Source organism: Tauraco erythrolophus, chromosome 4 (genome assembly GCF_009769465.1).
Source record: "Tauraco erythrolophus isolate bTauEry1 chromosome 4, bTauEry1.pri, whole genome shotgun sequence".
Classification (NCBI taxonomy): Eukaryota; Metazoa; Chordata; class Aves; order Musophagiformes; family Musophagidae; genus Tauraco; species Tauraco erythrolophus.
The window spans coordinates 51,282,003-51,304,356 of NC_141468.1; the positions used below are offsets into that span (position 1 = coordinate 51,282,003).

General features: G+C 38.3%; 1 protein-coding gene across 17 annotated transcripts in view; it reads right to left on the minus strand.

Moving 5' to 3' along the window:
• ATP2B1 (ATPase plasma membrane Ca2+ transporting 1) overlaps window positions 1–12,831 on the minus strand; it is a 34,037-nt gene extending 21,206 nt beyond the window's left edge. For 7 of the 17 annotated variants that reach the window (XM_086609995.1, XM_086609992.1, XM_009986585.2 and 4 more), the window contains exons 1-7: window positions 12,593–12,831; window positions 7,509–7,706; window positions 6,396–6,650; window positions 6,190–6,315; window positions 5,682–5,825; window positions 2,708–2,746; window positions 1,516–1,677 (exon numbers count right to left, since the gene is read on the minus strand). In XM_086609995.1, coding sequence (XP_086466121.1) covers window positions 1,516–1,677; window positions 2,708–2,746; window positions 5,682–5,825; window positions 6,190–6,315; window positions 6,396–6,650; window positions 7,509–7,706; window positions 12,593–12,797 — 1,129 coding nt within the window. In that variant the 5' untranslated portion in view covers window positions 12,798–12,831. Of the gene's footprint in view, window positions 1–1,515; window positions 1,678–2,707; window positions 2,785–5,647; window positions 5,826–6,189; window positions 6,316–6,395; window positions 6,651–7,508; window positions 7,707–12,592 lie in introns of all 17 variants that reach the window. The other 10 variants (XM_086609997.1, XM_086609993.1, XM_086610000.1 and 7 more) reach the window with 8 other exon arrangements.
• Window positions 12,832–22,354: the final 9,523 nt, after the last annotated feature.

The window sequence follows — 22,354 nt, forward strand, 5'->3', positions numbered from 1 at the left end:
AAATGCAAATACTTCTGCCTTTACAGAAGTTAGTTTATAACTAAAAATTTTAAACAGGCAAGTCAGGAAAAATTGAGGTAGTTCTCAAAGGGGTTCCGACTTCCAATGAAACTATTTCCCCATGCATTTCAGCTAGAAACTTCTAAAATCTTTTTTCCTTCCCATTTAATTGAAAAGTGTAGATCTAATTATGAACAGGAGAGACCAATACGTAAAGTCAATTGACTAAGCAGAATAAGAACTGAAATAATTCAGCAGGACTTCAGCGATTGTACTGCTGACTTATTCAGTAGAGAAGGCTGCTGACAGTCTGTACCCTGCTTGCTGCCAAAGGTGGGATTAAATATGGCAGCTTAGCGCAGTGTTCACTGAACTGGGAGTAACTGGGAAGACAAATCAGAACTGCTGTTGGCAAGCTGAGCAGCACATTTAAGACACCACAGTGAAGGAAAATGGACCTGGCTGTAATAAAGAAACAGAAGACAGATGCTTCAGTGTGTGCACTGTCCCAAAGAAGCAGGACAGAAAAAAGCATGCACAAAGTAGATGAGCATTAAGGGTGTGTGAGGAATTACAATGGGTCAAAAGATACATAAAGGAGAAGAGCTCTTATGCATGAAAGATGTGAAAATTGTTTGAGAGGAACAGTATTTTAGACTAAACATATCATGGAAGCTTTATTCAACATTTGTTAGTACAAGTTTCTCTGAAAAAATTAAAATTTCTGTACAGAATACTAAAAGGGAAAAGTTTAATTGCTTTGTCCTCACACCATTATTGTCTTATGACATCAATGCTTAAAGTCAGCCCTTTTGAGCTGTGGGCTGGGCTACAAGACTTGTACAAGTTACTTTTTAGCCTAAATCTTTCAACAATTCTACATGGATCAAAATAAATCCTGAAATATTTGAATTAAACATCTACACTGAACTTCATTGTTGTTTTAGTCTTCTTTCAAGAAGTAACAGTTTACCAAATGTTTAGACAAGATAGCTGAATATTAGCTGATAGAACAGAAATAGAATGTAAAGGAGAGTAGAAAGTCAAAACAAATGTTACATATCATCAAGGCATATGTTAAGTAGAAATTCCTAAGCCTCTGGAATTATCAAGAGAAAACCTGGTCGACCGTACCACATTTTCCAGACTTCACTCAATTTATAGTTCTCTAAGTGCATCACTAAATGCCATATCTTATCTAAAAACATGTTTCATAACAGTTGTCCAATGTTAAAAAGCTGGAATTTTCTCTCCCAGAAGCTGACACTAAAGCCTGTATCTATTTAAATAAAAAAAAAAAGAAAACCCACAGAAAAAACAAGCCACACACGACAGTCTGAGAAGCCATCAGAACACTCAGGCACAACAGCATACTTGCATGCATTGGAATTTTGCACTTACAGTAATCCAACCTGTCATGGCTAGCTACTTAAGTCATCCCCTCACAAACTATGCATGTTCCAACTTTATTCAAACGTGTGACATCGACACGAGGAGGGTACTGATATACCATACCTGCTTTGCCAATTTGAACTGCAAGCTTTGTAAGTTTGCCTTGAAGAACTGACTTTTCTTTCTTTGGCAAATTTGCTCTCTTCTTGTCTTTCTCATCTCCATCTCCACCATCCTCACTCTTCAGTGGCTGCATCTCCATGGCTGCACCATCCTGAGCTTTAGCTAGAAGTTAAGACCAAATCAACTTTAGCCATTGAGGATTTCCCCAAATCAAGGATACTTACAAAGCTTAGTAACACCAGGCTGTACTAAACACCAGTATTGCATAGTACCTTGCATCCAGAGATGCCATACTATACATGAACACTTAAACAAGTACAGTGGGTGTAGGTACCCAGGTCTTGGCAGCAAGCGACAAGCCCATGGACAAGACCATGGTGGGGCAGGTTGTCTCCCTGTAGCCCACTGAAGACCACAGTGGAACAGATATTCATACTGCAGCCCATGGAGAAGCCGATAACACAGCAGGCAGATCTGCCTTGAAGGAAGCTGCAGCCTGTGAAGGAGCAGGCTCCTGCCAGCAGCTGTGGCCCGTGGGAGACCCACTTCTATTCCTGAAGGACTGTACCCTGTGGGAAGGGCCCACATTGGAGAAGTTCATGAATGGCTGTACCCCATGCAAGGACCCCATGATGGCGCAGAGAAAGCGCATGAGGATGAAGGAGCAGCAGACACAGGTGTTATGAAATGACCAAAACACCCTATTCCCTATCCCCCTGCACTCCTCAGAGGGAGGAGATAGATCAGTTGGGAGTGAAGTTAAGTATGGAAGGAAGTGGGAATAGGGAGAAAGTGTTATTGGTTGTTTTTGTTTCTCATCATTCTACTCTATTTTTCAATTGGCAATAAACTAATCTTTCCTCTAAGTTGAGTCTGTTTTGCCCGTGAAGATAACTACTAAGTGATCTCCCAATCCTTATCTTAACCTACAAGCTTTTCATCCATTTTCTCCCCAATCCTGCTGAGGTGGAGTGAGAGAGCAGCAGGGTGGTCATCTGGCAGTATCTAGCTATATAGAGACTACCAGGTTCATTTAAGTATTTGTTTTAGACAGATTCACTAATGCTATCTTTAGCACAAACACTTTGGATCTCAGTATTCAATACACATTTTCATAAGAAAGTATGTCTTCATTACATACAGTCTCAGAAAATAGGGACTTACAAGAAAGAATCAGAGAATCAGTATTTACCTTTGTTACGATTTTCAACAGCTCCATCTTGCTTTTTACCTGTTGGAGAGGGGAACAAGTTGTGTTTTAAATTGGCTGTACAGAGTCCATTTCAGTGTTTATGTTTATATATAAATGCATGCATTACCATATGCTGAAACAAGCAACTGCATTTTTAAAAAAGTGTAGAACAAACTGGAGACAGAGCACTGACATAACTGAGGCTTTAAAAGTATAAGTCAACTTACAAAAACAGCTCACATATAAGTTTTTTGGACTTTACTTTTCCCATATAAGATTGCTGCAGTCTTATGCTGCCATAGTTAAGTTTGCACAAATCACTGATACAGACATTTATTACTTGTGAGGAAAGCTTTTAAAAGGCTTGCCTAAATACTTTTCTAGGAAAGAAATTTGTGACATTAAAGTGATCCTGGTGGTCTCAGTCTTGCTCTCTGTTCTTGCAACACTTGGCAACTGTACTACTGTAAATGAACTGTAGCATGTCACTTCCAGAATCAGTGCTTTTGTACAACATTGTAGAAGCTACTCTAGTATAAAACATTTATAAATCCACATCAAAGCTTAATGGAGGCGTAGCGCTGGATTACTGGATCTATGCTAACCCTATTTACACAAGCATGAACATAATCTGTTGGCAACATACCAATGTTAGACAAGCAAGAGAATAGTTCAAGTTCATAATAAAATATCGCTCCTACTTCTGTTCAGAAACAAAGTTCAATAAGACATCACAAAGGACAGTGAAATGATGAAAGAAATTAATGAGTGAAACATTAAAGGTAACTAGAAGACCGATACATCACGTTTAGCTTATTGAAGTGCAGGGGGCACACTACATTTTTTGTTTGGGTTTTTAGGTAAAAAGGTTTAGATACTACCTTGGCAAGTGATAAACTTTTCTGCTAAGTAGAGAAAGCAAGGGTTATAGGTACTATTTGCAATAACCTGAAATGAAAGCACAGAATTGAGGAACTTAGAACAAAACCCGGATTTTTTCAATAGCACTGGTAATTCATTAAGTCTCCGGCCTTAGGTTATGTAGTCTGAAATGCATGAGAGTACTCAGATAGAAGAAAATCAAATTATCAGGCAGCCTGTCTTGCATGACATTTAATAACTCTGCTACATTATTACTGCAGTCTGATTTCTTTATGCAGGATTTCCCCCTGAGCATCCTCAGAATAGCTGAGGAGAAAAAAAAAGAGCATGTTCACCTTCTCCAGAAGATGCCACTTCAGACTTCTTAAGAACCCATCATTGTCTCCTAATTTAGTATTTGTTATTTCCTAGTTCCTCCTTCCCTCTTAGGAAAGTTCTACACTTGAGTTACTTCTAACTCCTTGTACATGTTTGCTTTCACTCTGAACCAAGCCATACACAGACAACTAAAAATAGCTACTTTAATCTCCTTAACAGTCACAGAGAAGCTAATTTAGTTTAACCTGAGTTTTACCAAGGAGAATCTTATCAGGCACCTAATTAAGGGAAAGAGGAAGTTGTCTAATCTTGGGAGACAAAGAACCCGCAAGTGTTCAGGCCCTAGAATACACTGAAACACTACTTTTCAAAAAGACTTCTGCTTATAGATTAATAAACACTGGCAGAATATTAATAAAAGCTATAAGCTTCTCCATATCTCCTGGAACAGCTGGTACCATTGCTTGCTTCCTTTTCCTCCCTCTGTAAGGGAAAGAGCAAAGGATAATAACTGTTCCATACTAATCCCTGGAAGTGTTGTAGGTCAACTTCCAGTCTTTACCACCACGCTTGAGCTTGAAACTAAATTTTGAACTTTCAATTCTTCTTCTAACTTACTTCTGAAGAAATTCACTAATAAAGTTTCAAGAAGGGTCAGAATTATAAAGTATTTGTGGATTTGGACAAGACAAAAAGCACAGTTCAATCTCAATTCCTGCACAGAGCACACATTTCAACAATTGCCTCCTTAGTTTGAAGGCCACTGATATTCCTCAGGACATTTCTGTATGGCTTTCCATTACTGTTTCATATTCCTCTGATGAAAAAGTGTATCTTTCTGCCAAGGATCCTCAGACTCAGTCCCATCCAGTAGACCTCACAACAGTTTCTAGAAAGATTTTTGCTGTGGCGAGGCTCAGTCATTAACATGCCTTAGAATCACAGAATCCATGATGCCTTGAGAGCTATTATTAAAACATTACTAGTTAACATTTCTAAACGCTGATTCTTAAGATGAAGGCTATGGCTTAGATAAGTGACCTTACAATTCCAGCTACTGAGCAAGTCCTTCAGAATATGGAAGATAGCCCATTTCACACTTCACAGAAAGGCCCCAAAATGCTCTGGGGTAACAAGACCCTCATTGCTCCAAAAATAAAGTTTACAGAGAAATGCCACTAGGGATTTGCCTTGTGTATATCTCTGAGCATTCAAAGTTTTAACTCTGGAAGAAAAGGAGTGGCAGAAGCAGCTGTCTGCTCATCTTTATCAAAATCAGCCTTACTATGCTCAAGATATCCACAAACTCAGCAGTATCAATGATACAAGCTTTTCCCCTTCAAGCATCATAGAAGAACTCCCTATAAAGGACACCTTCTATCTGTCAAAGGCAGAACTAGATACTTACTAGGTTGAGTTATCGGTAATAACCTGTTTGCCATAAATAAATACTACTAGACATGAAAGTACTTTGCAGTTACACAAGATGGCAGTTTTAACAATTTATACATGGTATGGCCGGTTATGAGTTGTAAACTGTACAACCTCTAATTGATCAAGGAGATCTGAAGTTTAATTAAAAATCCACATGACAAGAGTCATTAGTAGTGGTGTACTCTCAGGTCACTGGACCTAAGGTTTTTCCCCTGTGAAACCTACTGAAACTATGAGGTTTAAAAAAAGATTTCTGGCTTCCTATGACAAGAACATGTTTTTATCCAGTAACATTCATGAGTTCATCCCTCCCTCCCCAGGGATTTCAGTTTATGCCTACTTTTCTTATCCTTCTTCTCTTTTTCCTTCTCCTTCTCCTCTTCATCTCCTCCAGCCCCAAGTAAGGTAAAGATGATTCCAGTTTGAGAGTTCACACCCACAGCAGTAACTACCATTCTTCCAGAGCCTTCCATCACATGTGTACCTGAAAGATTGAATCAGGTTTTCCACTGAGACTTGAGTAGTTATATGGCAGAGCACAAAGGAAATGAGTTGTCAAATGTCATGTTGACGAAACCATAAGATGAGTATATATACCACTGTGCTCCCCTAGAGCTTTCATTGCCAAAACTATCTCAAAAATAAAACCATAAGCAACTACACAAAGCGTTTGTCAGTTTTAAGAGCCTGCTCACTTTGAAAAGGTTTTGTACTAGTTGTACTGTTTTTTAGAGTTTTCAGAAGTCGGCCTAGATAAGGTCCAGTTTGCCAGATTTTAACTTCAAAATTTTAAATCACCAGTTTACCCCCAGAACAAACCACTTTAAGAATTGTCAAACGTTACACACCTGACAGCAGCATAGGATCTCTGTCCAGAGATTTCTTAACGTGATCAGATTCTCCAGTCAGTGAGCTTTCATCAATTTTGAGGTCATTTCCTTGAATGAGTACACCATCAGCCGGTAAAAGATCACCTACGAGAGATCACTGGGTATGTTGACTGCAGTTCCTTTTTTAAAAATAAAAGAAAGTTCAACTTTAAAAATATGTTTACCATATTTCACTTGTGCAATATCTCCAACAATTATGTCAGCTACTGGTATTTGGATGACTTGGCCACCTCTGATGACTGTGAATTTCTGTTCTTGTTCAATACGGCTCTGCAATCCCCGAAACTGTTTCTCTTTACTCCAGTCATTGAAAGCTGTTACTAATACCACACAAACTACAGATAGGAGGATTGCTGCTCCTTCAATCCAACCTGCTTCAGATTCCTCCTCTTCTTCACCAACATTTACTGATCCACATACTGTAGAAAACAGGTTTTGGGTTTAAGAAAGTTCACACAGATAGTTATTTCAACAACAAAAAGTTTTGCCAAACAGAAGAAACCTTCTCATAGTTGCTAAACGTTTTCTGTGCTAGCCTTCTTTGCAATTTTACATTTATTTTCAGGAACGGTAACACACAAAGAAGATAAAGAACCTGAAAGCTAGAGTAGCTCAAGGACGTTAAACCATCTAGAACTTACATCCCTGTCTATATCAACTTATGTTCAGATAAAAAGTTACCTGTCCTTGGTAAGCAATGGCATAAGAATGCCAGACTAGACAATTAGTTAACCACCTTCTGCTTTCTTGACAATTCTCACTTTACCTTTATCTTAACAAGCCAATTATCATTGCAAAAATTCAGATCAATGAAGGCCAGATCCCTTCATCTTCTATTTAGAAGTATAAATATAGCTTCATTTCTTGAATTAGAAAAGTTACCAGTGTCATATTGCAAATCAAGGAAAATGTAAGACTTGCTGATTCCCCAAAGAAAGCACATGACTGCAACTTATAAATTGCTTAAAAATTTGAGGCAAACCTAAAAACACACTTGCACAGAAACATGACTGGATCTAAGACAACTCTTTGTTCCTGCTGCTTGCACTTTACCTTTGGCATTATTTTGGTCAGAATCATACCAGATCATGACCAGGGAAATCTCATGTTGCCCTTTTAAGGCAAGTTGAGTTTTATAGTCTTCTCTCAGTAAAGAACAATAAGCTGCTTTTCCAATGACTTACTGACTCCCATCAGTTTTACAGTGTAGGCATGTTGGACCAGAAGAGTCGTAGTATAATACAGGTAGTTACCTACTTTTAAAAAAGTTTACTTACGTGATTCATTTCCTCCTGGAGGCTGGTAAAAAGAAAGGCCCAAGGACACTACGGCTGCAATTTCTAATATAATTAGTGTAACGTCCTGTAGTGCTTCCCATACTAACTGAAGAAATGTTTTTGGCTTTTTAGGAGGTATAAAGTTCTTCCCAAAAACTGCTTCTCTCCTTTCTATATCTGCTGGATTTCCACTTAAACCTATTTAATAATAAGACAAAGTTAGAGACACTTATTTGCATTTCACCCTCACATTAGAAGTGACTGAGGTTTCCCGTTCACGGAGTGAAGTCCCACTCCGTATTTCAGTAACAATACTGAAAAGTCGCATCTCAAATATAATTACATCAGTATTATCCTTAAATCAAAGTCACTACAGAAAACCAGCTATATTTTATAATTCGCACTTTGCCAATATAAAGCTGACAGTTTATCTACTTGCACTAAATACGACATAGCAACAGAGTAATAGTAACAGACTTACCTCTGTACAAAGTAAAGAGGTTTGCAAGACAAGATCATTAGTAGAGTTACAACTATCAAGACTGAGGGGTACCATGCAGCTTTAGCAAGACCACAGCCTGCAAAGCCAGCTCTGGTTCCCACTGCAGGAATTCTGTATTCAGAGACAACATTCTAGGATTCTACAATTAATGTAACATTTATAATGAATTTTTTAATATAATTAATAATACAAAATACTATAAATATTATACTTGTGTATTGTTTAATTATGATATAAAATACTATAAGAAGCTAGGGAAGCTCTCCAGGCATCATGTGAAGAGAGGCACTTCATGAAGCTGCTTCTGCCTGGACAACAGTTGTTTGCTCTTCTGAAGCTTCATTTTCTTTCTATCTCACAGAGAGCACTGTGCAGGGTCTGTCACCTCAGTTTTGTTACTTATCTTCTTTCTTATACAGCATACTTGTTCCAGAGTCCTCTTCTGTCTCAATTCTTTATACCATCCCTAAGGGACACTAGCAGGCAAGAGGGAGGGGCCTTCACTAAAAGGCACTGCATGCTTCAAGACTTAGTCAAGTCCTTAAAAACAAAGGAATACCAAGTATGTTCCGTGCAAGGTCATGCACTCAAGGCCTCCATAACTACACCTCCTGTGTACTTCTTCAAGGGTTTCCCACTGACTGAGCCATCATTCAGAATGTAAGCCACTGGCTCATTTTTCAAAGCAAATGTCCAGCCATGTTCCAAGCAAAGGTCTGGATACTTTAACCATATTCAACCATAACCCTAAGGTTATGATAAGCACTTGCTTAAAGACAACACTTTTCCTAGTAGCAGGTTTTTATAATAGTTAACTCAACTGCTTAGTGATAAAGGCATCGCAAACACACTAGGTAATCAATAAGAATAGCAACCATTGCAACTGGCTTTCATAATAAGGGGGGTATTTAACACCTCTAAGACATTTCCTAGAACCGTCACATGATATTTCAAGACACTTTGGGAAGACTACTGAACTGCAACGCTCAGTTTTAAATGCTAACTGAAAAGCAAAATAATACACGTACATCTTTTCAAAAGTGAAATAAATTAAACATACTCTTAGTGTATATAATAAATTAGATTTATTCTAACTCTCTTAGAATCACCCTGAGTTCACTGCTTTGGAGGTTTAACACAAAGGAGCGATTTTACTGGTTAGCCATAACACTACCCTTCTTGAAGTTGAAGCTTTGAGTTGCTTACTTTCACTCTCAACTCAAAGAGCACTGCAAGACCATTTTGCAAAACAAGTTATACAAGAGGACCTAGAGAAACAGCCTGGCCATTCCAAAAGGCTGGACCATATTGTTATTTTGCAGTAGATATAATTTCTCTCTCCCTTTTAGCATGGCAGAGTTTGAAAGACTATTTACACCATGTCGTAAGTGCCTTCACAGGCTACCAGGATGCAGAACATCACAAGTATACAGCAATGGTCTTTGAAGAACAAAAACTATTTTCCAATAAGGCTATATAAAGTCAAGCTACTACCAGAACCACTTAGTGAAGATTAGTAAATAAGCCTAGCAAAAAGCATTTATATTTTTAGTACTTGCCATTATACACCATGCACCGTCACTGAACTTGCTACATTTACGACATGCTTGATAATTTCATAGTTCACAATCTACACTCCTGAGGTTGAAACTACTGCCATTATATTGTTCATTATGTATCTTAACTGGGGTAATTTATGTTATTTGAGGTTAAGTCTGAAAATTATTAGGCAAGGGACTAGTTAAAGTTTCCTACACAAATTTCATTAGAAATCCAGAAGTTACTAGACAGTCCAAATTATGTAGACCTGTGGAAATACCAATGGTGGTCCATCTCTCCAGAACATAGGAAGGACTTTTGCTACTACAGATATGACAGACATTCATTTATGCACATTTGTATACATTTGTACACATGTAAAGGACATAAACATTAAATGCTAAGCAGTAAAGTCTGCTCAGTGTCTTTTTTTAGTAATACTGGTAAAGGACAGCTCCCATTTCTTGTTTCAAATCAGGTAGGTCTGATCCACATGTCACATGAAAAAAAGACATTGCCTTACATTGTCAACAACTCCAAAGCAACAAATGATACAACCTGAACTCATCCACTGTGTAGCATTTCGGAACTACCTGTACTTCTGCTGTGACGCCACTGGTAACTACAGGATCCAGCATTTCATACCATAAAGAAAGCTTCTGAAGAGGAAAAAGTGCCATAGGGCCTTGCAGGTCCACACACAATATTTTTGAGAGCCAGAACTGGTGTAACACAGCAGTTTCCTGCCTAGATCTTGCCTAGATTTTCTCCATCAGAAATGTCTCCCTTTCTATACTTGCAACTTGAATTTGTCAAAAGAGACTTAGTTCTGCTTTTACAAGAGCTCTCCAGTACTACCTCCAAGAAATTTACAGCAGCTTACCTGACAGAGAGAGTGGTTTTCTACAGGCTCACGTAGTGATTTACAGCCAAAATGACAACTTTGTAGAGGACACTGCTCTAACTCATCTTACTTAACCTTTTCTGAGCTAGTCTTCACATTCGATGGCTGAGGCTTTGCTGTGTTTATGAGTCACTCTCACACTTGAAAAAAAAAAATAAGATGGGACCCTTTTATCAAGCTAGTGATTGTATTTAACTGATCGCAGGACAGTACATCAAAATGTCAAATCCTTTTCAAAGGGAAAGGCCTTGATCCCACAGTCCTCAGTACAGCTGAATCAATCTGCAGCAAAGGGCATCTACCCCTTTCTAGTTTTAGTACACTGACACTCATCATTCCCATGTGTTAACCCGCTTGTAGCATTAAGGGACATAAAGTGAATCCTGTAGTATACCACGTATTTGGTGCTCAGTGCATCACGGCCGTCTACAGTCATACACCCACCGGCACTGCAGTAATAACGGACCTTAAACCTTGCAGATTACTGTAAAACAGGATTCAATTCTCAGTTCAGTTCCTGATTGTGGAAAACTACAGTCCTTTTCATTGATAAAGAAATCTGCCTTCCAATACCATGCAACAGGTCAACAGGGTAACGAGAGGTGGCTGCTCCTATCTACGAGGCGTCACACTGCTTGTACGCAGCAGTGTTTCACACACGTGCACTAAACTTTACAACTCTGTTGATGCTGAGGAACAGAAGTTCACACTCCAAGTCCTACAAATTTCTTCTTCAGCCTAAAATTGGTCTACTCCCATTCACCGGCAGGCCAGGCATGAGAGCTGGCTACTTTCAGTTTGGTAAGAGGAAGCCAGTTCCTGTCCTGGAATAATTTCAGGAGTCTAGAAATCAGGAGTCTGGCTTCAAAAGCATATCAAGTCAAAACATGCTAAATGCACATATACCCAGAGATACCTTCCGGCATTAGTCGGTTGTTCCTGATTCAGGCAGACAAAACTTGCCATAGCATTTCTGAAGAACAGAAAGCAACGGCTCTCCAGGATTAAGACAGCAGGTACTTTACTGCCACCAACATGACACCACATTGGTTAAAAGCTAAGAGTGCTTAAATGCCGAGACACCGCAATTTGCCAAAATCTTGATTTTGGTACTTCTCTATCACTATCAACAGCAGGATTTCACACTAAGTTAGAGTTAACATTGAATAAGAATATGTAAAAATATTTGTACAGGATACTACTGTTTGGATATCTTAAGCGATATGACTTGCATCTTCTTTCACAAATTAAAGCTTATAGCTTTCATTTACATTGGAAGAAAATAGTAAGAGAGGGCCAGATCTTAAGGAGAACTTCTGGAAAGTTCTCAGGAAGGAGACTTGATACATTTATTTCCTTCTTCACATTTGTACAGTCTATCTTGGAGTAATGATTCTAGACAGCAAAAGTATCAAGTAGCCACACTTCACAGAATGCCATCAAGTTCAACATAGCAAAGACTTCTTTAAAGATGCTTATTTCTAGAGAACAGGATTATGTGATCACTTTGCAAACCTTCTGCTAAAAGTGACAGTATCTCTTAGTGTCTAAAGCTGTATTGATAGTTATTTTGTATAGATCGAGTGAAAGCCACAGCAATACTATAGATTCAAAAACTAGATTCTGCTTTTAAGAATTCAATGTCGTACAAATAGAAAATACATGTCACCAGTTTTAAAAATTGTTGCATTAGGGAATATAAGAACTTGGTAGCAACACAGAAGCATTAATAAGCCCTGCATTAGACTATTAAAACCTTGTGTTCTACCAAAGCATGATATGAATTGCGAACTATAGGTCATACGAGCTATTCACAAAACTTGCACTTCCACAGTAAGAGAAACACTGCTATGTTGCCTTGCTATTTCATACGTGGATGCCTACGTCAATGAACTTTATTCCAAAGTGCAACTTCACCACTAATCTAACATCTCGCATACAGTTAGATCAATTGAAAAAAACCTCTTGCTTACTTATTACCCTTGAATACTTCTGCCTTAGAGGGGTAAGAAGCAATATTTAACTATGGTAACTGGAATACTTTTATAAACTTTGTTGTACTAAAAAAAGAAGTAGTTTGCTTGACTAAGATTCTTCCTAAATGGAATTTCCTCAATAATAGTGTTAAAATTGACTTACCTTCATTTGGTGAAGTTTTCAATTTTGTACAGATGCCATGTACATCTCCATAGCATTCCTGTATTTTATGGAGTGCATCTGTAGCTCGAAGTTCCATGAGAGAACGGAGCTCTGCAAGAGTAACTCCAAAATCTCCATGATTAGCTTCTTTTACAGCATTTTTTACACCACTATATGCAACCGAGTTGTTTGCCATATCACCCATGATGCGTGCAGTCTTTACTGTAGACAGTTTCCAGTAAGGAACAAGATTTTAACTTAAAATATTTCCAAAGGGAAAATAAATCCTTTGGGTATGAAGACAGTCAGGTGAGCAGACACATCACCCAAGTAAGAGATCCCGTCTGGAGAGATATCTTTGAGGTTGTCCCATCGTGCGTTCTGTTCCCCAAGCCAAATGGCATGTACAGTCTAGGGAAAGAATAAATATACATTCTGTTACATAACAGCTACACTGAAATACATCATAAGACAATCCTACTCTTCGTATTGAGGTTACAGAAGAGATTTTTGCTTGAGGACAATTTCTTCATATTTCCTATAATATTTTTAGTTAGCATTTGGCTGACAAGAGTGAAAAGCACAAAATGGTTGTTTCCCACCCCAAAATAACCTTGCATTATTATATTTTCTTAAATCATTAAGACAACAGCTGTTCTAATAAGTTAAAGTCTTGCATTTTGCTTGGTATATCCATAGGGTTCATCATCAAGATGAAACCTTTAAAAACATCTGGAAGCAAATCAGTTCCCAGGGAAATGGGGTTTGGAGCATTCACCACTGATGTCACATGAGGTAAGAACATGCTCAAGTTAAAATCCCAACTTTTCACTGAAGCTTTCACCTCGGAGTCTGAGACAAGCAAGGTTTTTTGTGTTCCCATGAATTCAATTGTGCAGACCTCAAGGAAAACAGTTTCAACACTAAGTTAGCCCATGCAGTAAAAACTTTTGTAGTGTAAATAGGAGTATATCTTCAGGCAGACTTAGGCCTTAACGCGTTTTCATGTCCAAACAGTTTTAGCCCCACTCCAGCCCGTTTCATCACAACTCAAGCTTCCCACAGTACCTGCATTTAAATTCTTTGAACAGAGGGGAAAATTGCACACCACCACCTTCCTACAGAAGGGATAGGGAGACTAAGAGCAGCTCTTCTGTTTGATTATCAGAGCACTGTAGCACAGAAACGAACATCTACCCACAGGATTCTTAACCTGCACAGGCACTTTACATTTCATTCCCGCTTGGCTGACACACCTTGCATGTACACATGGATCTACACAACAGTACAGCAAATGCACAAACACTTCATGCCTATATAAAGATTTGCTATGTGCAGAAGACAGAATTCTGATTGTGTAAGTGAGCTTTACTAACGTAACGGGGCGCAGTGAGCGAAAGTAGCAGTATATTCCCCAATGTAATGAAATATTGCGATTGCCAGGCTCAGATGAACAATAAGTTGGACGCTTCCAGGTCAACAAGACCCTGAGGCATCTTATGCCTAGCAAAGGCAAACAGTTACCACTGACTGCACTGCTTTACAAAGGCAAAGAGTCAAATAGCAAAGAAAAGACTTTTGGATATTGCCTTGCCAGGTTAGAGAGCTATTTGGCTGAATCACTGTGTCTATGTTGAGGTCCAAGTACAAGCACCCAATTGTCTGAAATTTAAGGTCTTAGTTCTAGGAAAGTCTCAGTTCTCTGCTCTGGAAACAAAATCAGTTTCAGCTCCTATTTTAAGCACTGGTGCCACAGTATCGTATTTGCACTGAGGACAACCACTGATGCTGAAAGATCCTGAAATGACGTCACCTGACCACAAGTGACAGTCCTGTCTCCAGCAGAACTATAGCTGCTCTTTTCTTCCTATCACAAGGAGATTCTGAGAAAAGCACTGTCTATGGTTGTTTTCTGGAGAGCAATAAAATACATAAAGCAATCAATATTCATACGCATAAAACTTCAACATCCCATAACACCGACAAGGTACCTAATTTAAAAATTAATTTTAAGTCTTCATTGTTTCCTTTGTTACTTGAAAAAAAATATTTTAACAGTTGAAGATTCCTTGACATTGGTGTTAGCCTGCACGCTAGGATGCAGTTTTGATGAATACGCATTATTCAGCTGACTGTACCATGTTCTGCTAGAATATCCTCTAAGTGAAGAAATTCATGCAAATGATACATGAAAGAGTGCTCTTCAAAGCCACACCACATCTTTACTTAATGCCCAAAAGCTGGACGCTGTTGACCAACTAGTAGCCTAGGAGGATTTATCAATTGGCATGTTATCATAAGCTATGACAACATAACAACAAGCAGATCAGGCAAGTGAGTTTGTATAACTATGGAGAAGATGCTGCAGCTGCTAATTAGGCAAAAATAGACCAAGCAGAATGCCCCACAACTAATTACATCAACCTTGACTCAATTTTAATTAGGAAAAGCTCTGCTCAAGCCACTAGCAGAAGCCCTGCACTTGAGGCCCAAATACAACCAAATCCAAGTACAGACATGAGGTCAGGAAAAGCTATAGCTCTAGTTACTGCTCACTTTGCAGTGAAAAGCTTTGAGATTGAATACAGGGCCAAGGCAAGACTTGCTTTCATGTGCAAGTACTCTTAAGAGCAATAACATTGCATAATCCTAGCTCATACCGTGCTTTGCACTCCATTTCTACCATCTCTATGCATCTAGATCCATTTTCATTAAGACATGATAGTCCGCGATTAGCTATTATTAACAGTTTATACTACTAGAAGGGGTTCTCAGATGTTTTGAAGTACCTCAGTGGTGACCTAAGGTACCAACAGACCCTTAGAGTTCACAGACAAGTTCAATAAATCTCACTACAAGTTTAAGAATTATCCTTAATGCAGTTTTGATGTCAAACTTGCAACATTCAATCACTTCCAATTACAGCAAGTTCCAACAGTCTACTTTTGTAACAAAGTGGTGATGCATAATGCAATTATAAACAGTGAAGTTCAACTACCATGAAAAAAGTGTATTTAGAAGCCACACGGATCATCTAATAATATTTATCTCTTCAACTAGTGGAATATTTTATTGGTTTTGATCAGTGTTTCAGTTCTCAACTCAATTCCAGCAGTACCCATTTCAGATATGTTATTTGAGTAACATGAGCTCTGAAGCACTATAGTTAAAAACAACTCACCTCAAACTTCCAATATGCTAACATCTCAAATTTTAAATTCAAGAAACTAAATTATCAAACTAAATTAACTACAATTATCAAACTAAAAGTCACTTACACACCATTGCTGAAGTTCCAGCTTATTTAAAGTTTCATTTAGTTGAAGTTATGTTAGTGTTCAGCTTAAGCTGCACACAAGATGATTAAGAGAAGTCTGTCTCTCATTAGGCACATGAACTTTTGGATAATCCTTTGTTTACATATCACTGAGACTAGGAGCAACTTTAAAGCTATTGTCTGTCACATTCAAGTGACTAAAAATCTTGTACTGCAGAGGCAACTTACAGTAGCAGCACATACTTTCATAGGCAGGATTCAGGCACTTTTGTAAATCTTTCTGAAAAGATCCTGGTGCTCTGTATCTGTAATAGCTTCACTGACACATCATGTCATCACAGCTGCCTATGAGGGGTACTGCATCTTAAATTCCTTACTCAAATCAAAATAATATTTATTGCTAAGTGAGTGTGCTTTGCTACCAAAGACAATAATTCAAAACCTTAACGCATTAAACAGTTTAGATAATTTTACCAGTGTTACAAGTTTGACAATCTCATGAGCCTCTCTAATTGGAATGGAAAAACGACAAGGTCTAAGCAAAAGCCTACACGTAGAGATGTTTGCCAAAGCATGAAGAGACCATAGATTACAACTCTATTTAGTGCCACCAGAACATACTGTGTTGACCAAGCCAGAAGCTATAACGTGTTTCTTAAGTGTTCTTGTAACAACTTTAAATAGAAGCCCATGCTAATCCCCAACCCTGCCCCAAAAAGCAGCTACTATTGAGGCAGCCCTGAACATTAAGTATGCTTCAAAAAGAACTCCACAAGTAGCCCTTCATAGGTGAAAGTATTTAGTAATTAGTAATACAGTATTTAGTAATTGCCTCTATTTGGAAGAAAGCTATAATCTGTGTTCTACATTCATTAAAATTAAGGCTACCTTGAAGTGATAGCTTGTAGGGGCCATGCACTGACTATCCAATGTGAACAGCAGAGTTTAAGAGTGGCATAGTTACTATTGCCCAGACATGCAGGACCTAGCATACCTTAGACCGCTATCCAAGCATTTCCTGTTATTGAATTTGCATTTAATACTTGCTTCACCAACCTACAGGATATACACTTTAATACTGATTAAGAAAATTAAATCTTAAAATACTTAAGTAAACTCATACCTCAAGAGCCAAAATCCCAGCAATTACATATCCTGTGTCATTCAATTTAATTTATACATCTGCTTGAACACTACGCATTCAGATATTAAGCATTAGCTGGTACTAGCATTTGACCTTCAACAGCACACTAAAGCTGGTTGCTGTAATATAGGAAAAGGCTTGCAAAGCGATTATCTCAGGAAAGCCTTTGTTTAATCTAATTAGTTGAATGAAGACTGGACAGATCTACATACCAAGAGGCTGCAGTGATAAAAATTGTCCCTGTATGTTTCAGTTGTCATGCCATTTTAATCTGTTTCAAAAAACAGCTTTTAAGATTCTGAAAAATGTAACATGCCTTTGCATACTTTAGTTTGAAACCCACAGCACTGGGTACGTGCCATAGCTTCAAGCCATCACATGATACTTTTCCTTAAGGGAAAGGGGAAGGGGGAGAGGGAAGCTGTCTGTAATATTATTATAATGGAAAGTAATTGTAAGTGACAAAGTGACCTGGAAATCACCCTGAAAAAGTCTGAGGTCTTCTGCTCTGAAGAGTCAGTTTACTTCCTTTAAGAGAAAGACCCTCACACCTACTTGAAAGGCGACAGAAACTCACCAGCTGTTTCATAAGAAATACTAATGAAAGCTAATAAAGTAAAAAGTTCATACAGAACAGTATGCATTTACATCTCACTATCCTGTATGTTAAAATGCACCTAACTGAACAACTAAGAGTTAAATTATTTAAGTGGCATGCTGTTGTTTCAGTGCAAGCATCTCAGAGAGGCTGGCTTATGAAGAGACAAGTACAAGCAGACTGAACAAATAAGAGGAAGAGGGCACAATCATGGAAGACACTCCGCAACAGAAAGTTTTTAAGACATCATCTTCAGTCTTGTTGTGATGACAAGTCTCCTTTATTACAACTCCTATATCATAAATGGTAAACTCAGAAGTCAGAAGTTTTGCTGAGTTGTCAAAGACAAATCTGACTTCATTCTGAAGCTCAGTCTCTTGGGAGGCAGAGGTACTTGCATAACGGAAATAAAAACTGGCTGTTGTTGCCAGACTCTGCAGTGGATGTTAACACTGGTATTTATTGCCCTTAATCTAAAGGAGTGCTGCTGCCTACTGCGACTGACACTTCTGTAGTAGCAGCAGTTTCAACCAATGGCAGTTTCTTTGCTTTAAGACCCTGAATTATTTCTCACTGAAATGATGGCTAAAAATTAGGACTTCAATAGACTGAAGTCAATTCCATAGTCTGGATTAGCAATGTTCACACAAAGGACTCGCACATCATTCCTCTCCTATTTTGGTAGCAGCAAGGGAAAATGGTAGCAGTCTTGAAGGTGAGTTATTACGGCATGAAGAACATGACCTTCTCTTACGAAGCAGCTCACTCCACAGGCTCTGCAAGGAGCCCAGCAAGCAAGCAGACATTATCTCACACCACCAACCTGCCTGTGCTGCCCTGCCTTTTCCAAGCCACGGCCCTGCCACACTCTCCGAGCAAGTCAGCTCTGACTGAAGTGCCGCCTGGATTAAGAAACAAGATTGGAAAGTGCTGTATAAAACAGTTTGAGTAGAAAAACTATTTTATCGAAAGCTTAATTAGCTTTCTGAATTGGAGATATCTTAACTTGAATGAGATAACTAAATAGATACCACAGACTGAGCCAACAAACAGGGCTTCAGAAAAACCTATGAACACTTTCAAGGAATATCAGACTGAGACATACTGGAAAGCCCTAGAGAATAAAGCCAATGCAACCACCATTACAGAAAGCATCAAGTATCCCATGTATTTAAAATACTCTCCTATTTCATATCATAACAGAACTGTCCACAAGAAGCCAAATGCTTCAAGACACAAACTTGTGCAGAAGAGCTGAGTTTCTAGCTACTTAAAACACTTTTGGAAGCAGGAGTTACTCATTCTAGATATCCATTAACAGAGCAATGTCTTGAAGGGTCTCCTACAGTCCACAGCTCTGATCAGCACTCAGACAGCTTCTCCCTTCTCCACCCACAGCCCCTGCTGCTTCCTTCTCAGTATTTCCTTTTACTAGGATCATCTACTTCTTGCTCTGAGATGAAATTGTAAACTAAACCAAAAAGGCTAAACTTGACAGGATGTCTTATAGTACCAGGTAGTTTCAAAGTAAGACTCTAATCCCAGAGAAAAAAGTCTTAACCTCTAGATACGACTCTATTCCATTCAGCATTGCTTCTAGCATGTCCAGGTACCTAAGCTGCGTTTACTGTGTGTGTCAGCTTCCTCAGATAATTTGAGACAAATGAAGCTGCCACTGATAGCTGAAGGCAAACCTAGTGGTGTATAAATGCAAGAAAAAAAAAAGTTTGCCCAGTGCCCATCAGTATTTCCCTTTACTTCACATCTACTGAGCCTAAGAAAGATGACTGAGGATTTAAAGTCTCTTAATCCTGCACAGTTCAGGCTAAAAATGTTTATCTGGGAAAATTACATTGTAAAGTAAGTTCTATTAGCAGGTCTGTCATATTAATAACTTAACATATAATCCTAAAATTATGTGGGGTTTTTTTTGTGTGTGCAGTAAAGTATCTATTGATAAATATTCACACTAAATTCAGGAATAACTTACCACACTTGTCATCAGTATTTATCAAAACCATACTGCTAAAAATTACAAAACAAAAAGCTGAATTTTTTCAAAAAAGAAGAGACAGTAGCATGGCATCCTGCTTATGAAAATTATGCATCATAAGACTACAACAGAGTTTACTTGTGTTCCCAAATTACAGGTGCATTCCAGTCAAAACTTGACAGATGTGTTAAATGCAGCATATGACATCATTATTTGCAGCTAAGTTTCAAGTAAAAGGAAAGTGAGATGGTACCAAATTTCATCCAACAGAGCTGGAATTGGATTCCTTGATGTCAGTTACTTGTTGCATTTAAAGCTTAGTGCATGCCTGTAAGCAATGTATCCAGCTGGTCAGTTCTGACAATAATTATGACTCAGAGCAAAACAGCAGCAGACTTCCTCATAAGTTATTCCTACAGGTATATTACTTGTCTTGAGAAATCTTTTAACCTTCTTTCACAAAGCCTCTAATCTTTGCTGCTTCTCCTTAACCCTCCTTCCGATACCTTTTGAGCTAAACACACATTTCAGATGTTACCTTTATTTTTATTTCCATCTTTCAATTCCCACAATATCATACATGCATACCACTAAAATTGCTTTAGTCAGTTTAAGCAATGATTTTCTTCTCACGTCATTAGACAGTAAGCAGCATTAGTGGAATTTTCTTTTGTTCTGAAGATCCAAGTCACCTTCAGGAGTTCTAAACACCAGAAACCTTGTCTGAAAAGACGTTGCATCCATTTAAATTAAAACATGATCAAGTTAAATTGCATAAAACACTTCAGCCAGAAACAGATATTTACCATCTCATCCTGATTTGCACACTCTTTTTCTTCCAGAAAGTATTCTTCCATATCCATTTAGGCAGAGTAGTATGCCTTGGACTGTAACCATGCTTCCTGATATCAAAGAGATGCCAAAAGCTCTTTAGAGCTATGACCTTTCAGGTAAAGGATGAAAGTCTATCCCTACCCGATTCTTTTTGCATTCAGGAAACCTCAAGAGAAATTTAAAATTAGTCTTAAAACTACTAGGAAATATTTATGCCTAATGAGATTAAGCCTAATTACTTCCATAGTCACTCTGCATATGACTGACTGACTCCTTTCTATTAGGGCAGTAAAGTTAACTGAGTAGGGTAAATTTTAAGGGGTTTTTTGCTACCTTGGACTAGCTAACTGCTACGCAGAAACAGTACTATGAAATACTTTATATGCTCATTGAACTGTAAATACATAATATATATAGTAATATTTATGTCATAAATCATCCATTTATGATCCTTAAAATCATCATCCCCACCAAGCAATAGTTTGGAACATAAAAAAAAAAAAAACAAAAACAAAAATCCAGCTCTGGTGACTCATCTCCATGAGCACACTCGATGATGCTAAATTGGGTATTTGTTTTGTCGTCTTGTGGCCAAAGTTTAAGCAGTTTCCCTCTTGTCCTGTAGCATGTCAGTTTAAGAGCCTCCATCTTCAGATTTTTCAAAAGCCTTTTGGAAGTACAAGAACACTGTTTATCCTTATCCTCAAACCCTTAAAAAGTTTTACTTTTTGAAAAAGTTATAATGGCATACTAATCTGTCTGCCAGAAATACACCAAGTAAACTGGCTAGACTCATTCTGAGAAAACTCCTTTCAAAAACTGCAATTACACATGCCATCTTCTACTCCTATGGAGTCAAAGGTTTTTTTCATTCAAATATCAGAACCAGTTGACACTTTGAGAAGCTCTGTCAGAACTATTGCACAAGTTTGTTGCTTCTGTTGGTGGTGGCAAGTGGAGGTTCAGGGGTTTTGGGGTGGTGGGGTTTTTTTTGTCGGTTTTGGGGGGTTTGATGCTGGTTGTTTTTTAACCTCAATACTTGAATTTGAGAATTCACTGTATGGCTTTGTAAGAAACAGGTGTGGAATCTCTTGCCAACTTCTTCATTATGATTATACTGATCATCTCTTTAGCTCTTTTGATAAATTGTGAGAGCTTAGCTCACTAATCCATTCTAGTGGGCTCCCTCTTTCTGGTACAGTGCAAGAAGCATCTTCAGTAAGCTGAGTCTCATGGTATTATCTGATATGTTTTACCATTTACTAAGGCTACATACTGCTTTATCCTTCAGGCGGATCTCCAGTTTCAAAACTGGTCCTTCCTCATGATTATACTTTTTGATCTTTCTGAAGTCTGGCATCCACTTAAAGGCTAAGTTCTCATGCTGCCTGCACTGTCCTGCTCTTTTAGCTATTCCTTTTAAAGAACTTTCTCGTTTATGCAGGATTGGTTGCTGGTTTGTGTTTTTTTGCATACATTTAAGCATTACTGCAATATAGCTATTGGTATCTGTCCTTTGAATGATGTTGAATTCAATGTGTCATCAGTATGAGTTACGTGACAATCCCTGGTCCACCATTCAACAGAAGGTAATAAATTCTTCTCTTGGCAGTTCGTTTCTTTAACATAGACAGGGAGTGTGCAAGCACTGTTAGGAGACAGGATGCACAAAGCTGAGATTCCCATCGTAGCACTTTGGAAATCGAACAATGCAAGCATCAAGTCTGTCACATCTTCAGGTGACCAAGGGTATGGCTGTGCTACAGTACAGAGGCGTAAGATTTCCACCCACAGAGGTCCCGAAGCAGCTCTCATTATTTGACACTAACAACACTGCAACTTGCACCTGCCATCCTTACCCTTTTGCATTGGGAAAAGCCACCTACATTAATTGGCAACTGCGTTAATGAAGTAAT